Raw genomic sequence first — 16,462 nt, 5'->3', positions numbered from 1 at the left:
AAAAAGATTGATGTAATTTTTCATCTTTTTCTCCCTTTTTTCAGAACTACAGCCTTCGGGTTTCTGAATGCCTTGTGTAAGTTAGCAGCAGTTCTGGGCATCAGCATCTTCCAGTCGTTCGTGGGCATCACTAAAGCGGTGCCCATCCTCTTCGCGTCGGGGGCTTTGGCGGTCGGAAGCTTCTTGGCTCTCAAGCTCCCCGAGACTCGCGGTCAGGTGCTTCAATAGTGCGGTTTTCCAGCCAGCAGCTGGCAGCGTTTGAGTTGGGAATGCCCGACTTTGTCGCCCCCAAATCCCAAACCCAGTCCGTGAGTGAGCAATGCTGGAAGCAGCCCTAACAAATCCCACATTTACAGATATCTTCATTCCTCCAATATGTGCAATTGCATTGTTATTTCATTTTAATTTCATTTCATTCAAATCTACATGTATAAATATGTTCCCTGCTGATATCTCATTGTCTCACAGGAATATTGTGCGTGTGTGTGTGTGTGTGTGTGTGTAGAAAAACTGCCATGTTAAACACATTCCAATTTTGCGTTATGGTACGAATGTGAAATTTAACATGTTCATTTTGACTTTCCCTTTAATCTTCATCCAAGCCATCATGCGGTTTGAAAACCATCACTGAGGACCCGTGAAATCAGTAGATAGATATATTTGAATGGACAGTGTTGATCTAGTGGTGCTGGTGATGGTTGTTGTTGCTTTACTCTAGTCCTTTGTGTCCCGAGAAGTGTGTGATGCCGCAATTGTCTGCTATATCGGCTCAAGCACTCCTCACTTTTTAGATGTTTTACAGCATAAATGCTAACATTACATAACTATAGACAGTGTATCATTGGTTCACTCATCTGCCGAATTCGGTTGTTCGTTCAAAATGTCTGACATTGACAGTGTTGTGCATGCAATGAAGCGCGACATATGCTTGAAGATGGTGAACATAACTGATGACAGTGCTCTGTATTACACTATTTTACCCATGATTCTTTGGACATGATGTAAAATATGAGAGTGACATGACAGGTTGTCATTAGTTTGGTTTAGTAAGCCATTATTCATATTTTGCATTATTGTTTTATACTGTTTTCCAGAGCAGTTTCAGTTGCGTCCCTTTTGAATGTGCGCAAACGTTGAGACGAACCTTACATTCGCCCTGTTCTCATTCAAAAAATCCACTGAACACGTGAAAAAACAGAAAAAATAAAATGAAGCACAAAGTGATTTGATTAAAAACAATAGGTTTATTTTGATGATTATGTAAATGATGTATTGAATATAAATATATAAAAATTAGCTGTAATTCAAGTCTGTCTGTTTGAACACTCAAAAACTATTATTAAATATACAAACATATATATATATATATATATATATATAAGAAAAATATTTACATGTTCAGATGTTGAACTAGTATCAACATAATGTCTTAGATAGATTCCATTTGATGTATGTATATACAGGTTTTCTGTTCATTAAGGAATTTAATTTTTTTTATCAAAGCAAATATATAAAAAAATGTCTGAATAAGTCCACTGATTTGCAGCACACACAAACGCCCTCCTTCATGTTTTCTCTTGTGTTCTTGTAAAGAAACAGAGGTATCCGTCTGTATGTGGGTGTGTGTGTGTAAAGTATGGAAGTACGTGTGCTTGCATGTGAAATGTTGAATATTTGTATTTATTTATATAACTGTTTATGAGAGTTTGATTTTATAGTATTTTTTACTTTGAGTATCTGTAGAAGCAGATGTAGTGCCACATGCAGGGTGATTTTTTTGCTGTATCATTGTTGACCTGATGTTCAATTTTTGGTGACTTGGTAGCAGTAACTGAATATAGCATCAAAAAGAGGCGAAAGTCAAAACTCAATGGATTTTAAAAACGATGTGTTGTAACGTTTGATGGGAAACAAAAACCATGGATATCCCATTCGGACAAGCACTAAACCGTGCTACATTTTACCAAGCACAATTAATACTAGTTCTAGGATCATGGGAAACTGGTTTAATGACCAGATACTGAAGCAAAAAAAAAAAATTGAAAAGACAAAACCCCACCCGGCTGGAAGCTATATTTCAGCCCTGTTCCTTTTAAACACAGCCAGCGCTTTTTAGTGTCATTCAACATTCTTTACTGCCATTTTGTAGGATAGCAGCCATATTATGTGCTCAGAGTAGATAACCAACCAATTTTTAGATTTAAAAATACTTTTAACCAAAGTGGTTACCAAACACAAACTATTCATTTTAGCCACAAATGTAACTTTTAAGCGCTTACAATGTTTATAACAGCCTTACATATTATTATTTCAATTGGAGAAATTGGCATTCACATAGTTTTAAAATGAACTGTCGTAGAAACTGCCATCCCTGCCGTGACCTTCCGTCACCAGTAGTGTCACAGATGCTGTAGTGACAATCTGTATGTGTGCCATGTGTGACCGTGCGCATCTTTAATTGCCAAATATTTTCTACTTCCTCGGTTTGTACTGGCAGATCTCTCATCAAGGCAGACAAAAGCATGATTTGTAATAAATTGACGTTCTAGCAGGGTGTGGTGATCTACGCAAGCGAATGAAGAAATAGAATATGAAAAACAAAACAAGGCTTAGAGGTGGGCGATATGACCAAAATCTTATGTTATGAGTCATTTTATTTCACGATAACGATATCACAATTTAGATATTTTTGCTTTAAAATATATCACATTTTTTGATACCATTTAAATTTCATAATTCTTGTCATCATTCACAAAAAATGTATACTAGCCTTAGTAAAAAAAACAACTCTCAAGCTTACTGAAGACAAGTTAACAGTGACAAAGAAACTACAATAGATATAAATTAAATAGACCTAGCGGAAAAACTTCAAGCACTAGAAATAAAAAAATACTATATAAATTGTATAAAAAACGGTGCATAGTCTTCACTGTGTAAATTATATATCATTTTTTTCTTATTAAACTTACAAAAGTTATTCAGCCAAGAGTAGTTTTCTCCTTTTTGTTGTTTGATTAACGTTAATAACGACAGCAGGTAGATTGGGATGCTGTCTCTTTAAGAACGACTCCACGGATCCAATATATTACTCGTGTGTTTTCGTTCTCAACTGTTCACGTTCACTTAAGACAACGTATAAGTGACTGTGTTTACTTTGACACATAAGTATGTGTATTTAACCATTCTAGCCCAGTAAGTCGGCAAAAATCACTGTTCATTTCTCACACGCGTCTCTCAGACAGCGCATATAGCGAAATGAGTTGTCTTTCGCTGCTTACTGCGCTTTAACGGTTTAACGTCACTAGTTTATAAACAGCAATACTTAAAAATGCATGCAAATGACTGCATAGCACAGCAACATCACACGAGTGTAAGCGCGATAGAGATGATAGTCCAAAATCTCCGGTTGACAAATTTCTACCGTATATATCGCCCACCCCTAACAAGGCTTATAGACATATCTCTCAATCAGGTGTTTTACGCAATTGATGCTCGTGCAAACGGTTAAAATAAGCCGAAAGCTGGATACGATTAGAGAATGCTTGAAAAATATAAATATTTGGTTTGTCAGTGAACTGTTTGTACGCACAACCAACCGTTCGTTAAATATAAAACTTATTTGATGTCACCATTTCCAAACAGTCCTGCAGTTTGTAACCCTTCATATGGTCACATCTCTTAATGTGTCGCTGTTGTTCCCTTCATCGAATTCCGTCATATTTGCTGTCGTATGCTGTGAATTACAGTAACTAATCTCAGTGAAGCAGTGACTTATCTCTGTGCACAAGCAGTCCTGGATTTGGTGCACATCATCATTTAAGATTGTGTACTGGTTGCAAGACATATGGGTTTTGTTACAGGGTCTTTTGTATTTCTAAACGTGCTCAATTAGCAACAACCGATCTTGTGTGCAAAAAGAAATCAAAGCAATAAGTGGTAAACATGTTCGCTCTGCCCCCAAACTACCGGGCAAGAAAGCACACTAACCCCCGGTCTCACAGACAGACTAAAATGCATGTTTGAGTTGTTTTAACTGAAAGCAACTTCAAATATATCTGGCTTAATCTAAGCCCTGTCTGTGAAACCGGGCCTAAAATGTCCGCTGGCCATATTTGATGAAACAGCAGCCGAAAGAAACCAGGCCAACATCCGTGTACTCTACAAATATACCATAGGTCTTCTGATGCTTTTGTCAGTTTCAGTGTATTACCATAATTTAAATGTGACAGAGAGTTTATCACCTTATCATTGTACTGTGCTGTAGAGATTGTAGATGTTTGTATGTAAATGAATAAATATGTGGAATAATAAAAACAAAAAAGATAAAAATGTTGAACATGAGAAATAGAGTACTACTGTATGTTGTTCATTTTTTTGTGATTTGTTTTTTTGTACATAAGAATGGAAATGTTGACATTATCGCTGAATATAGATTCCATCCTTACCAAAATGGTTCTGTATTACAGTTTGTGAGAGATTTACTTTTGGTTTTTTGACTCGTAATTCGGGGGGTTGGACTGCGCTTGTGCAGTTAAAACTGTCCCTCAGTGGATTTAAAACGTACATACGAATAATAAACAAATGGTATATTGCTTGAATAGATGATTTGAGTTCTTGATGCACCACATAGACAAACTTTATTTGCATACTAAACAAGAAATCTGTTTTACTCGCCCTCATGTCACTCCGACCTCGTACAGTATGACTTTTTCTTTCGTGAAACGCAAAGAAACACAGGGCTTTTTTTCTTTCAAAGCCCTGTTTCCATATGAATGAAAATGGACCCTTTTCACAGACTGATGATAATAGTCATCAGCATCGCAAATCCTGAAAAGTTTTAAAAATGCATGTACATTTGAAGAGTTCAGATGCAAAAGCCTCTAAGTGCCATCTGAAATTTTCTTCTAGAATGATCATTTTTATCAAGCTCGTATATTTAAGTTCAGTAACTTAAATTCAGTAACCAATTAATTGTCATTTGAGTGAATTTACTGAACTTAAATATACAAGCTTGATAAAAATGATCATTCTAGAAGAAAATTTCAGATGGCACTTAGAGGCTTTTGCATCTGAACTCTTCATTTATAACACTATACTTTGTATTATATAGTATTATGCATCAAATTTGAAAAAACTAGTTAACGCTGCTGTTAGGGTGTTTCTAATATGTGTCTATGGTAAAATTAACATCTTTCTCTTTTCTGACTGCCATTATCAATCTATCTTTCTTTTTTCCTCTTTTTGAAAGTTGTGAAAACACTATTGTGGAGTTTTTCTTTTGCTATCTGAAAGAAAAGAAAAAAAAAAATCAGTGTATAGTCTCTCATTCACCATAGGTTTACCCAACTATGTCAACTTCCGCTTTGGAGAAACATGGAAATGTGAAAAGGGTCAATACTTTATTGCCATGCTCAACCAAAAGGTGGGAAATCCGCATAAAAGTATGACATGTCTGTCCTCTAAAGACTATAAACAAAATAATCTGTGTGAAGATCAGACATGTATATAGCCTAGCTAGGTCTATATTTAGGTGTTAGGCTAAGTCAAAATGTTATACCTATTTTTTATTATTAAAAAATAATTTTCAAACAAAGCGATTACGTTTTTGTAAATGTAGGCCAACTTCTGAATGGTAAATCTACAATACAGTGATAAGTAATTAGGCTATTTATTTTACCTAGTGTCAGCTTTTGTGGTTAACGTTACGTTACGGCAACTTTGTACTGTATATAATATAAACAGAGAATTAAAACGGTTTAGTGTATACACAGTAAATGGATTTTTTTAACAACAAAACAATGGCGTATTTTTGTATACTTGTATTGTAAGTTAGGCTAGTCGCGCTTAACAACAACAGTAGCCGTCCTACATGCATTAAGTTTTGATTGTAATCGTCCGATCTACATGTAACTGAAGCGTTTATGAAAACGCCGGTGTTATTTATGTAACATATATTACACCAAATCTTTTAGTATAACCAAAGACTGGATTTTAGTATATCTAAAAACAAACGTAGAACAGTGCCATCAATCGCATGTATTTGACGCAACTCTCTCTAGAGCCGCTAGGCGGCAGTAGAGTCATTTCTGCCGCCCGCATTCTAAACAGTGAAGGAGGATCCGCATCAAGCGCTTCCTGTGGATGTTCTGCAAAAACAACACGCCGAACACGAAAGGTGAGTGAAATGATTTTGACCATGTATTTTCTCGGCCACTTGTCATTTGCTTAAATAAACCTGAGCTAGAAAATTAATTTTAAAGAACAACCGTGTCGGTAAATCTAGAACATAAATTTGAACCTTTTCGGCTGGGTGTCATATGAAAATGCGTAATCAGTAACGTTATACTTTTTATAGAGCATGACATTTATATATGAGATTGAAACGAGCAAGAGATTTCAACCACATAAACATGCAGTGTTTCTCAGTTCTGCTGTTATAATTACAGGTATTTACGGTGTTTCAGTTCCCTTTTGTACATATGTCGACAGCGTTTCAGCAAGTTAGTTCGTTCAGGCACGTGCAAGATTAGGTTACCATAGCAACAGCTGGAGTGATAAATGACAAAACTGTCATTTTATTAATTATTATTCAAGAGTTTCTTCTTTGTTTTCTTTTCCATTTTCAAAAAGTTTCAAACACAGCAGGGTTGAAATATTGGTGAAATGATATTCATTTGTCACCATCCTCAATACCATATTTAGTAAAATCCCTTACAAAAGCTGAAAAAGTCAATGATCTCTAAACTACTTGGTTTGTCTAAAGCATCCAACCTTTTTGATAAAATTATGAAAATCATTCTAAAAATATCATCTCCTCACTGAGAAATGGCTAACTTTAGCTCTTTATTTTATTCCTGCTCATTTTTCTTTACATCAAATATCTCTTTATTATAAGCTTACATATCACAAGTATGTTACAGAATGCTTAAGTGTCTATTTGTAATTTTTAAGTCCTTAAAGTCGCATGAAATGAAAGTTGCGACCATCTTTTCTTCCCTATTCCGATCATGTACATGCTTATGGGGAATTGATTAGATTGCCTTGCCTTGCCTTGCCTTGCCTTGCCTTTTGCCTTGCTATTGGTCAATCTCATGTGAGTGACAGGTTGCCCCGCCCTCACGCAGTAAACATGACACCAGAGAAGAGATTATCTTGATTTAAAAATTATGAGGGCACATAAATAAAAAATAAAAAAGTGCAAGAATAAAACATTTATACATTCCCGCAATATTTCATAAAAAATGCGATTTGTCAGATAGGTTGATGGGGACTTTAAGAAGGCAAATTGTGCTTGTGGTGCCAAATGAGAATCTGGGTTTAACAAATTAAAATGTGTCATTGATCCTTCATGTTTTCTTGCAGGTGATCTCCTGTGCCTGATGCTGTCCTGTGCTCTCCGCTGCCTGCGTCCCTCATCCTGCACCCTTGCCTTATCCAGACAGCTGGCCCATCACCGGCCCCACATGGATCCCAGTTGTCCCCGTCCTGTAGAGACCACCATACGGACCAAACTGACCCAGGACCTCAAACCCGAGCACCTAGAGGTTATAAATGAGAGTCACATGCATGCTGTGCCCCCTGGTTCAGAGTCCCACTTCAGAGTTCTGGTGGTGAGTCCTCAGTTTGAGGGTCTTTCCCTGTTGCAGCGTCATCGGCTTGTGAACGAGTCCCTGCGGGAGGAGCTCAGCACATGCGTTCATGCCCTCGCCATCCAGGCTAAAACGCCCCAGCAGTGGAGCAGCAACCCCAGCCTGGCCAAAAGCCCCCCGTGCATGGGAGGATCCAAGCATGATGACACAATGACTGAGAAACTGAAGGCAGGGAGAGACTGACTGTGACATTGCATTTCAGAAACAAAAACTGTTTATGGGGTATTATAATAATCCGATATGAAGTGATTTGTCACACACTTGCTTCATGCATATCTTTCATGTGGAGCTGACCGACACTAATACTCAATATTTCAATGACTTCAATACAAATATTCATAAATAAAATTTGTTCTTATTGGCTTGGACTGGTTAAGTATTATGATAAAAGATCATTTATAATTTACATCAAATGCTTATTTCGTTTTATCACTTAGAATTCAAATTAGCAGTGTTTTTAATTTGAAAAATAAAGAAACTCTTAGTAAGGAATGATGTGACAATTATTTCCAACTTGTTATAACCATTTGAGTTAAGTCAAAAGTTTGGAATATTTTTTTTATTTATGTTTTTGAAAGAAGTCTGCATTTATTTGATCAAAACGGTGAAATATTACATTTTAAAATAACAGTTTTCTATTTGAATGTGTTTTAAAAATATAGTTTATTCCTGTAATGGTAAAACTTACTTTTCAGCATCATTACTCCAACCTTCAGCGTCACATGATCCTTCAGAAATTAGTATAATATGCTGATTTGCTGCTCAGGAAACATTTCTTATTATCAATATTGAAAACAGTTATGCTGCTTAATATTTTTGTGGAAACCGTGATATAGCACCATTCAAAAGTTTGGGATGAGAAAGATTTTAAAAAAGGGAAAATATATTAATACCTTTATTTAGCATGGATGCATTAAATTGATCAAAAGTGACAGTAAAGACTTATTTTATAAAATGTGTGTATATATATATATATATATAATTTTGATTTCAAATAAATGCGGTTCTTTTTAACAAAAAATATATTAATTTCTGAAGGATCATGTGACGCTGAAGACTGGAGTAATGATGCTGAAAATACAGCTTTGACATCACAGGAATAAATTATATTTTAAAATAGAAAACAGTTCTTTTTATTTGTATTTACTGTTTTACTGTATTTTGATCAAATAAATGAAGCCTTCTTTCAAAAACATTAAGATGTTTAATGATTCCAAACCTACTGAAACTTTTATTATCTTCTAGAGAACACAACAGAAGACGGGCACAGCTGTGAAGGAAACCGATTGCCTGGATGAGCGGCCAGTTATACAGTCTTGCAATGGACAACGGTCATTATTAGACATATTTGACTGCTGAACGCTGCTATTGACCAATCAGAATCCAGTATACTAGAGAGTCGCCTAACAAGAGCAGGTCATTTTGTCCTTCTGGCTTCTAAAACTGGACTGAATGATCTGAAATCCATACAGTAGCTGGCAGAAATTGTACCAGCAGAGGGCAACAGAAGATCAGAGAGCAGCAGTAAACGTATAACATGATATCTGTGGAGTCAGTGGTGCCTCTTCCACTTGAAAATGATTTCTGGTTATGTAATTGAATATAAGCAGAGCTTAATTGGAAGCAAAACAAGCTCGATCGCTGTCTGACACCTCCAGAATTGGATCTGGCATCTATTTTTGTGGATCCCCCACGCCACCTGAAACACATCAAAGAAGAAGTTTATTTCTTTAGGTAAGCAGTGTTAAAATGATTCATTATAGCAACAAATATACTGTGTAGGCTCACCATACTTACGTCAACTTTCATAATCTAATACTTAATACAAATATCAACTAGTTATGGAGGTGATGGAAATGTGTTAGACACTAATCTGTCTGTAACAGGAAAAAATAAATAATTAGATATCTAATGGCTATATATTTTTATATATTAAAGTACAGAATCCTTTCCTTTAATCCTTTAAAATCACACAAAATCAAAATGCTTGTTGTTTTTTTAATCAACGCATCTGACAATTTGCTGCATGTGTATATATATATATATATATATATATATATATATATATATATATATATATATATATATATATATATATAATTGGGCACAGAAGTTATCATTCTTTGTTATACATGTCAACTTTAATTATTACACAACTCTCTAGAAAATTCCTGTTGGTCACTTGTGGCATTTTACAGTCAAATATATTTGTATAATTTCCACTGAACTGTATAACCCGACTGTTGCCACTGGAAAGCGATCTCCTACATAGCTGTGCTAGTTTCATGTCTCTTATGTCACACGACTGTATACTGTCTTAATCAATATTTCATTCCTGTGTTGTTTTTTTATTTTATTTGGTAAGTATACATTTAAGTACACTCACCCGGTCATTCATTATGTCAAAAATGACTGCTTGGTGTGAAATAATAATGGGCTAACTGTGCATCCCTTGCTTAAGTTCTCTTAGTGATACTCTGTAAATTCTGACGATGAGGGGATTTTGTCATGAACGTGCATAAAGCAACACCTACAGAATAATCTACAGTACATGTTGGGGAACCAGTTTAGTATTCATTTTACACTGCTTTTCAAAATATTGTCGGTAAAATTTTTGTTGAGTTTTTGAAAGTTTCTTATGCTTGTCAAGGCTGATTATATTTGAGCAACAATACAATAAAAATATATATAAATATATAGTGAAATTTTACATTTTAAAATAACAGTTTTCTATTTAAATATATTTAAAAATATAATTTATTCCTGTAATGTAAAGCTGAATTTTCAGCATCATTACTCCAGTCTTCAGTGTCACATGATCCTTCAGAAATCAGTATAATATGCTGATTTGCTGCTCAAGAAACATTTCTGATGATTATTATCATTGTTGAAAGCGGTTGTACTGCTTCATATTTTTGTGAAAAGCATGACACTTTTTTTAAAAAGATTTTTTTGATGAATAGGAAGTTCAGAAGAACTGCATTTCATTTGAAATACAAATAATTCGTATTATATTAAAGGTCTTGACTGTCACTTTTGATCAATTTGATGCATCCTTGCTGAATACAAATATTTTAAAATTATAATATTTAAAATTTTGTTTTAATTAAAACCCAAACTTTAGCACTGTATGTACTTGTTCGCTGACACTACTGAATACAAATTACATGAAAATTGCAACGTAATTACTCATTTTTGGTATAATCTGATTACTTTTTGATTACTTTTGACTCATTTATCACATTGATTTGAATAGAATGATCTTGTAACATATTGATATAAAAATGCAAAGAGAAAGAAAATTAATTCCACTTTTTGTTATCAACAACACAAAGTGTATTAAACATACGTCAGGCTTTCTCAAACAGAAACTGTTCGGATTGTAGTTTAAAATAAAGCAATGAAAATAAAACACTTACTAAAAAATATTTTACTTGTTTATGCTGTGTGGCCTCTCAAACTTGTGTGTGCAATTAGACAAGACTTTCAGAAAAATTATAAACATTAGGCTTTTTTAGAAAGGAACATTTAAAAGATTCAAATTAGAGAATAATAATTAAATTCTAATTATCATAATTAGGGTGACTCAGTGAATTATGAATAATTGCCATTTTGTGAATATTAAAGGGTTAACTGAGCAGTTTAGGCCAAATTTTCTAAAGAGACATGATCAGTGTATATGATGAACAGATTGAATTTAGGTTTTTATTCACATATAAACATTCATGAACTCAGTTGTGGTAAACAGAAGCTCAAGCATGTTCACTTGATGTGTGAGAACCAATGAGGTTCATTCTTGTTACGCATCATGTTTGAGCTACAGCAAGAACCAATGAGATTCATTCTCGTGTTACGCATCATGTTTGAGCTACAGCAAGAACCAATGAGATTCATTCTCGTGTTACGCATCACTTTTGAGCTTCAGCAAGAACCAATGAGGTTCATTCTTGTTACGCATCACATTTGAGCTTCAGCAAGAGCCAATGAGGTTCATTCTCGTGTTACGCATCACATTTGAGTTTCTGCAAGAGCCAATGAGGTTCATTCTCGTGTTACGCATCACATTTGAGTTTCTGCAAGAACCAATGAGATTCATTCTCGTGTTACGCATCACATTTGAGTTTCTGCAAGAACCAATGAGATTCATTCTCGTGTTACGCAGCACATTTGAGTTTCTGCAAGTGGTTTGTTCTCGCGTGTCAAGCAGTTTCGGTTGAGCTTCTGTTTATGTTTACTGATCAATGTTTAAACGTGAATAAAAGAATTAATAAAACTAATACAATTCAGTCTGTTCATCATATAAATCGATCGTGTCTCTTCAGAAAATTTGGACTAAACCGCTCGATTCGTATGGATTATGTTTACCATCTCTTTATGAACTTTTTGAAGTGTCAAAGTGGTAGTTGCGTAGCTGTCAATGGAGGGACAGAAAACTCAGATTTCATTAAAAAGATCTTCATTTGTGTTCTGAAGATGAAGGAAATTCTTACGGGTTTGAATGACATGAGGGTGAGTAATAATGATTTTTTTGGGCAACTATCCCTTTAAGTAATCATGTAATCAGTAAAAAGTAACTGTAGTGTGATTACGAGCATTTAAAAATGTAATAAAATCTAATTACAATTATATGTAATCCAGATTACTATTACTAACCTACCTACCTATTACTATCTATTACAGTTACTACCCTGCACTATTCGCTGAATTTATTCTGTGTTATTGTATTATTGACATTATGGCTTCCTGGGACATGTAGAGGGTTTGCTGTCAGTCGCTCCTGCTTACAGTGGAGGAGGATGGACAGATCTGTGCTTCATCACTGGAGTATGGAGTCAACGGAAGGTAAAACAGGTTTCCCTCCCGAGTTCCTCCATGCGAAACAGATCACAAAGCCAGTGAGGAATCACAACAACTGGTGTCGTCGTTTGCCTGGAAAAAAACTGCAACTGCAACATGATCATTTTATGGCTCTGTCCATTAGCCCTGGGGTGATCTCACACAGGTCAAACCAAAGCGTGTTTAACGTTCGCCGTCTCAGGAGTGCACGGACGTTCCTGAAAGTGTGATTTGTGTGCTTGAGTTCCAGGTGCGGCGGTGCCTGAAAGATACATGATTGTGATGCAAGCCAGAACAGGAAGCCCTGAAACGCAGGTGGGGCCTGGGAGGGTTATATGGCCAAACGTTTTCCACCCACAGAATGGCCGAAGGCTGATGTATCCCGAACGGGGTCACGAGGCCTGCCAGGGTGGCATGGTTCAGTGGGAACCGGCCTGGTAGTGCGTCACAGCGGGGAGAGTGATGGTGCCAGGCCTGGCTGGGACCCGGGACGGTGCGCCGTTCCCGCCAGCGCTTGATTTACAGGCTTGTGCTGGATCTGGGCTCCCTGACACAGCTGACCTCTCTAGGTTGAGGGTCAATAGGTTAGGGATGGGAGCACCAAATGGTCGTCTGAAAAAGCTCCTATAGGGGCTGGCCGTCTCTGTGGAATAGTCGTCTGTACCATTCCTCCGTCTGATGCACTGTTTGTGTACTGTGGGGGGTGACACGTACACCATTTGCTGGGAAATGTTCACATTTAATGTGAGGAAAACTCTGTGGTGCTCAGAGGTATAGATCACCCAAAAATTCAAAATCTCATGCTTATGTAGTTCCAACCCTGAAATGAAAATAAAATAAAAATAAAAGCACTATAAAACAATTTTAAAAGTAGTCCATACTACTTTTGTGCTATATTCCAAGAACTCGGAAATTATATACATTTTGTTGTTTGCTGATAATCTTCACCTTAATCTTATCTCTCAAATCTCAGCATGCATAATACAGCAAATTTCTTATACATCTTTTTGTATATATACACACGTCTTACTGACCTGAAAATGTAAAAGACACAATAAATGAATAAAAAGTGACAGTAAAGACATTTCTAATATTTTGAATGTTTCAAATAAATGCTTTTCTTTTGAACTTTCTGTATCCTGAAAAAAATGCCCACAAAAAGTATGAAGCAGCACAACTGTTTTCAACATTATATTAATAGTAAGAAATGTTTCTTGAGCATCAAATCAGCATATTAGAATGATTTCTGAAGGATCATGTGACACTGAAGACTGGAGTAATGATGCTGAAAATTCAGCTTTACAGGAATAAATTACATTTAAAAAAAATATTACAATAGAAAACAGTTGTTTTAAATTGTAATAGGCCTATTATTTCACAGCATTACTGTTTTTTGATTAAATATATTACCAACCTCAAATTTTTAACGGTTGTGTATACACACACGAGTGATATGTACAATTTTTTATGAAGTTTTTTTTTTTTTCTTTTTTTTTCTTCATTTTAGAGCTGGACTGTTTAAATCATCATCCACCTTCATTGCATGGCAAAGAACAGTTTGGACATCTGCATAACATATAATTTTGTGATTTACTGAAGAAAGAAATGGAACGACATGAGGGTGAGTAAATCATGACAATTTTCATGTTTGGGTGAAATATTCCTTTAAAAAGATTGTAGATGCTTGGATCACATTTTCCAATCATAATCATGTGTATCTTTGCTCAAAGCAAAGCTTGCATTGTTTTCAGCTTTCAAACAAAGAGTTGAAACACTGCATTCAGAGAGGATATTCTCTGCGCTGATTGTTTATCCGTTTTGGAGGCAAAGTAGACAATTAGATTTAAGATGAGGGTAATAGCTCATTAAGTCTTTTTAATTTGGAGGATTTTTTTTTGTCCGGCTGCTCGGCAAACGAATGAGACTAGTGAAAGAGAGGAAAGACAAAGCTGAAATGGGGAGGACAATATCCTTGTGTGGGAGAATTAGTTACACTCAGTAGTCCAAGTATTCAAAGCAGAGAGGAGATCAGCAGGGATTAAGACAAAGTCTACACAGGTGGGTGATGGGGGTCACATGACAGGACATTACCTCGTTTGGGACATTAGCGAGTAAGACAGGATGATATTTGAGTGTTATTTAATGACATGGCTCATGGTGAAACTCAATCTGAAGCATACCACACTAATAAAAACAACAAAAGACTTGTAAAGTCTTTCCCTAAAATGTAGTTAAAATACAATACCTCTTTTAAAGCCTACACAATCCATAGGAAGAGTTCATAAAAATGTGAATATGTCTGGAAAAGTAGCTCTGCATTAAAAATGCACTACTACAAACTTGACTTATTTTATATATGTGAGTGGTGCTTGCTTCCCATGCAAAAGCCACATCAGTAGGGGTTACTTGTTTATTCACTAACCTGAAGTATGAGAAATAGTTTATTAGTTTAGTTAGTTAGAACTCTCCAGATACATCTATTTGAACTCTGGGTCAAAGTAACACGGCCTAGTCAAATGCCCTGAAATCCCGTTATACAAGCACACTCCATAAGAGCACAAAAGCTAAGCGATGACCCCTGTTTGAATAAAGAGCACACAAACCGTGACTGTCCAGAATCGTGAGGCAAAAAATTGCAACACGTTAGTGATGGTTTCTAATTCCCCTCATTAACTTTGACCCTAAAGAGCCCAGGATAACGTTCTTCACCTGGAAATCTCCCACTCAGGGTCTAATTGTGTGGACGCAGTCAGCAAATGACGGACGCCGAGGTCATCTGCCGAAAACAGGCCAGTGAATGGAGGGTTAATCTGTGGTTGTCCAGATGCGTGGCCCGCTGAAAAGAGTCAAAAGCGCCTCGCACCAGCTCAGACAAAAAAACGTGATCTATTGTTGGCGTGTCAGTCCCGCGTGATATATTTTATCCTACACGCATGGATGTAGAAAACGGATCTGTGATTATACAAGCGGCGCGTTCTCTTCCTCGACAGCGTCCGCTGAAGAAGTTCTGGACACCAGGCCATTTGACCTCTGGGTCTTCTGGTCTTTGTTCCAGATGCCCTCTGTTTTTCACCCCGCTCTGAACCCAAGGCTCCAGTGTTCCCTCTCAAAATAAAGAGACGGGGGCCCTGCGGTTTATTTTCATTAGTGCTCTAAAACGAGGCCTTTGAGAGCGTAAAAGGCCAAATGAAAGAAAGCCTTAATGTGGTGATTAGGGGTTAAATAAAACATTTGAGCAAACAAACCTTGAGGTTGGCCGAGGGTTTACTGCATTTCCTCTCAACCCTTTAAGTTTAACACATGATCTGCTTCTCCGTGCTGGCAGCTGATCTGATGTAGAGATTGCCAAAGTGTTCAATGAGTTTGTGAAGGTGAATAGAGAAGTACAGCACACACACACATCTCCTGTTTCTAACTTGCCATACATTAGTGCTGGTTTGGTTGGGAAGAGGTCCGCTCTGGTTACAGCCCTGAGGTGGTTCACGCCACGCTACAACCCCTGACCCTAAGCATTAAACTTTGCCACGTAATTCACTCCGCAACATTTGCGAATGATGCCTCAAATCATGTAGCCAATTGAGGATAAGTGTATTTGTAAAATCTTCACCATAATATCATACTTGTTGAAGTAGGTACCTGAACCATATCTAAAGACAAAGAGATCCTGATATCGTAGAGATTTGAGGGTGAGCTCTTTTGTCAAGTACAACTATCTAAAACATCTTAACAACCACATAGCAATGTCATGCAACCAGAACAACCTCTATGGTTAAAAATAAGAGTTCCAAAAGGGATGCCATACATTCTTAAAAATAAAGGTTCTTTACTGGCATCTGGTTATATGAAGAACCATTAACATCCATGAAACAAAATGTTCTTTAGTGGAAAAAAAGGTTCTTTAGTTGTTTTGTTTTTTATGTTATTCCAACACTCTTAAAAATAAAGGTTCCAAAAGGGGTTTTTCGCAACAATGCCAT

The 16,462-nt window shown here is 36.3% G+C and overlaps 2 protein-coding genes across 2 annotated transcripts in view; both read left to right on the top strand.

The window, feature by feature from the left end:
• Positions 1–493, top strand: part of sv2a (synaptic vesicle glycoprotein 2A) — a 35,433-nt gene extending 34,940 nt beyond the window's left edge. Inside the window, exon 13 of the mRNA XM_079894866.1 lies at positions 45–493. Coding sequence (XP_079750992.1) covers positions 45–228 — 184 coding nt within the window. The 3' untranslated portion in view covers positions 229–493. The remainder of the gene's footprint in view (positions 1–44) is intronic.
• Positions 494–5,370: 4,877 nt separating this feature from the next.
• bola1 (bolA family member 1) lies at positions 5,371–8,511 on the top strand. The gene is made up of 2 exons (XM_079894874.1): positions 5,371–6,175; positions 7,363–8,511. The coding sequence occupies exons 1-2, from the start codon at positions 6,142–6,144 to the stop codon at positions 7,830–7,832; spliced, it is 504 nt and encodes a 167-aa protein (XP_079751000.1). The 5' UTR covers positions 5,371–6,141; the 3' UTR covers positions 7,833–8,511.
• Positions 8,512–16,462: the final 7,951 nt, after the last annotated feature.

This window comes from Squalius cephalus (genome assembly GCF_949319135.1).
Source record: "Squalius cephalus genome assembly, chromosome: 15".
NCBI classification, from domain to species: Eukaryota; Metazoa; Chordata; class Actinopteri; order Cypriniformes; family Leuciscidae; genus Squalius; species Squalius cephalus.
Note: the sequence above shows the minus strand (reverse complement) of the source record. Positions and strands in the feature narration are given on the sequence as shown.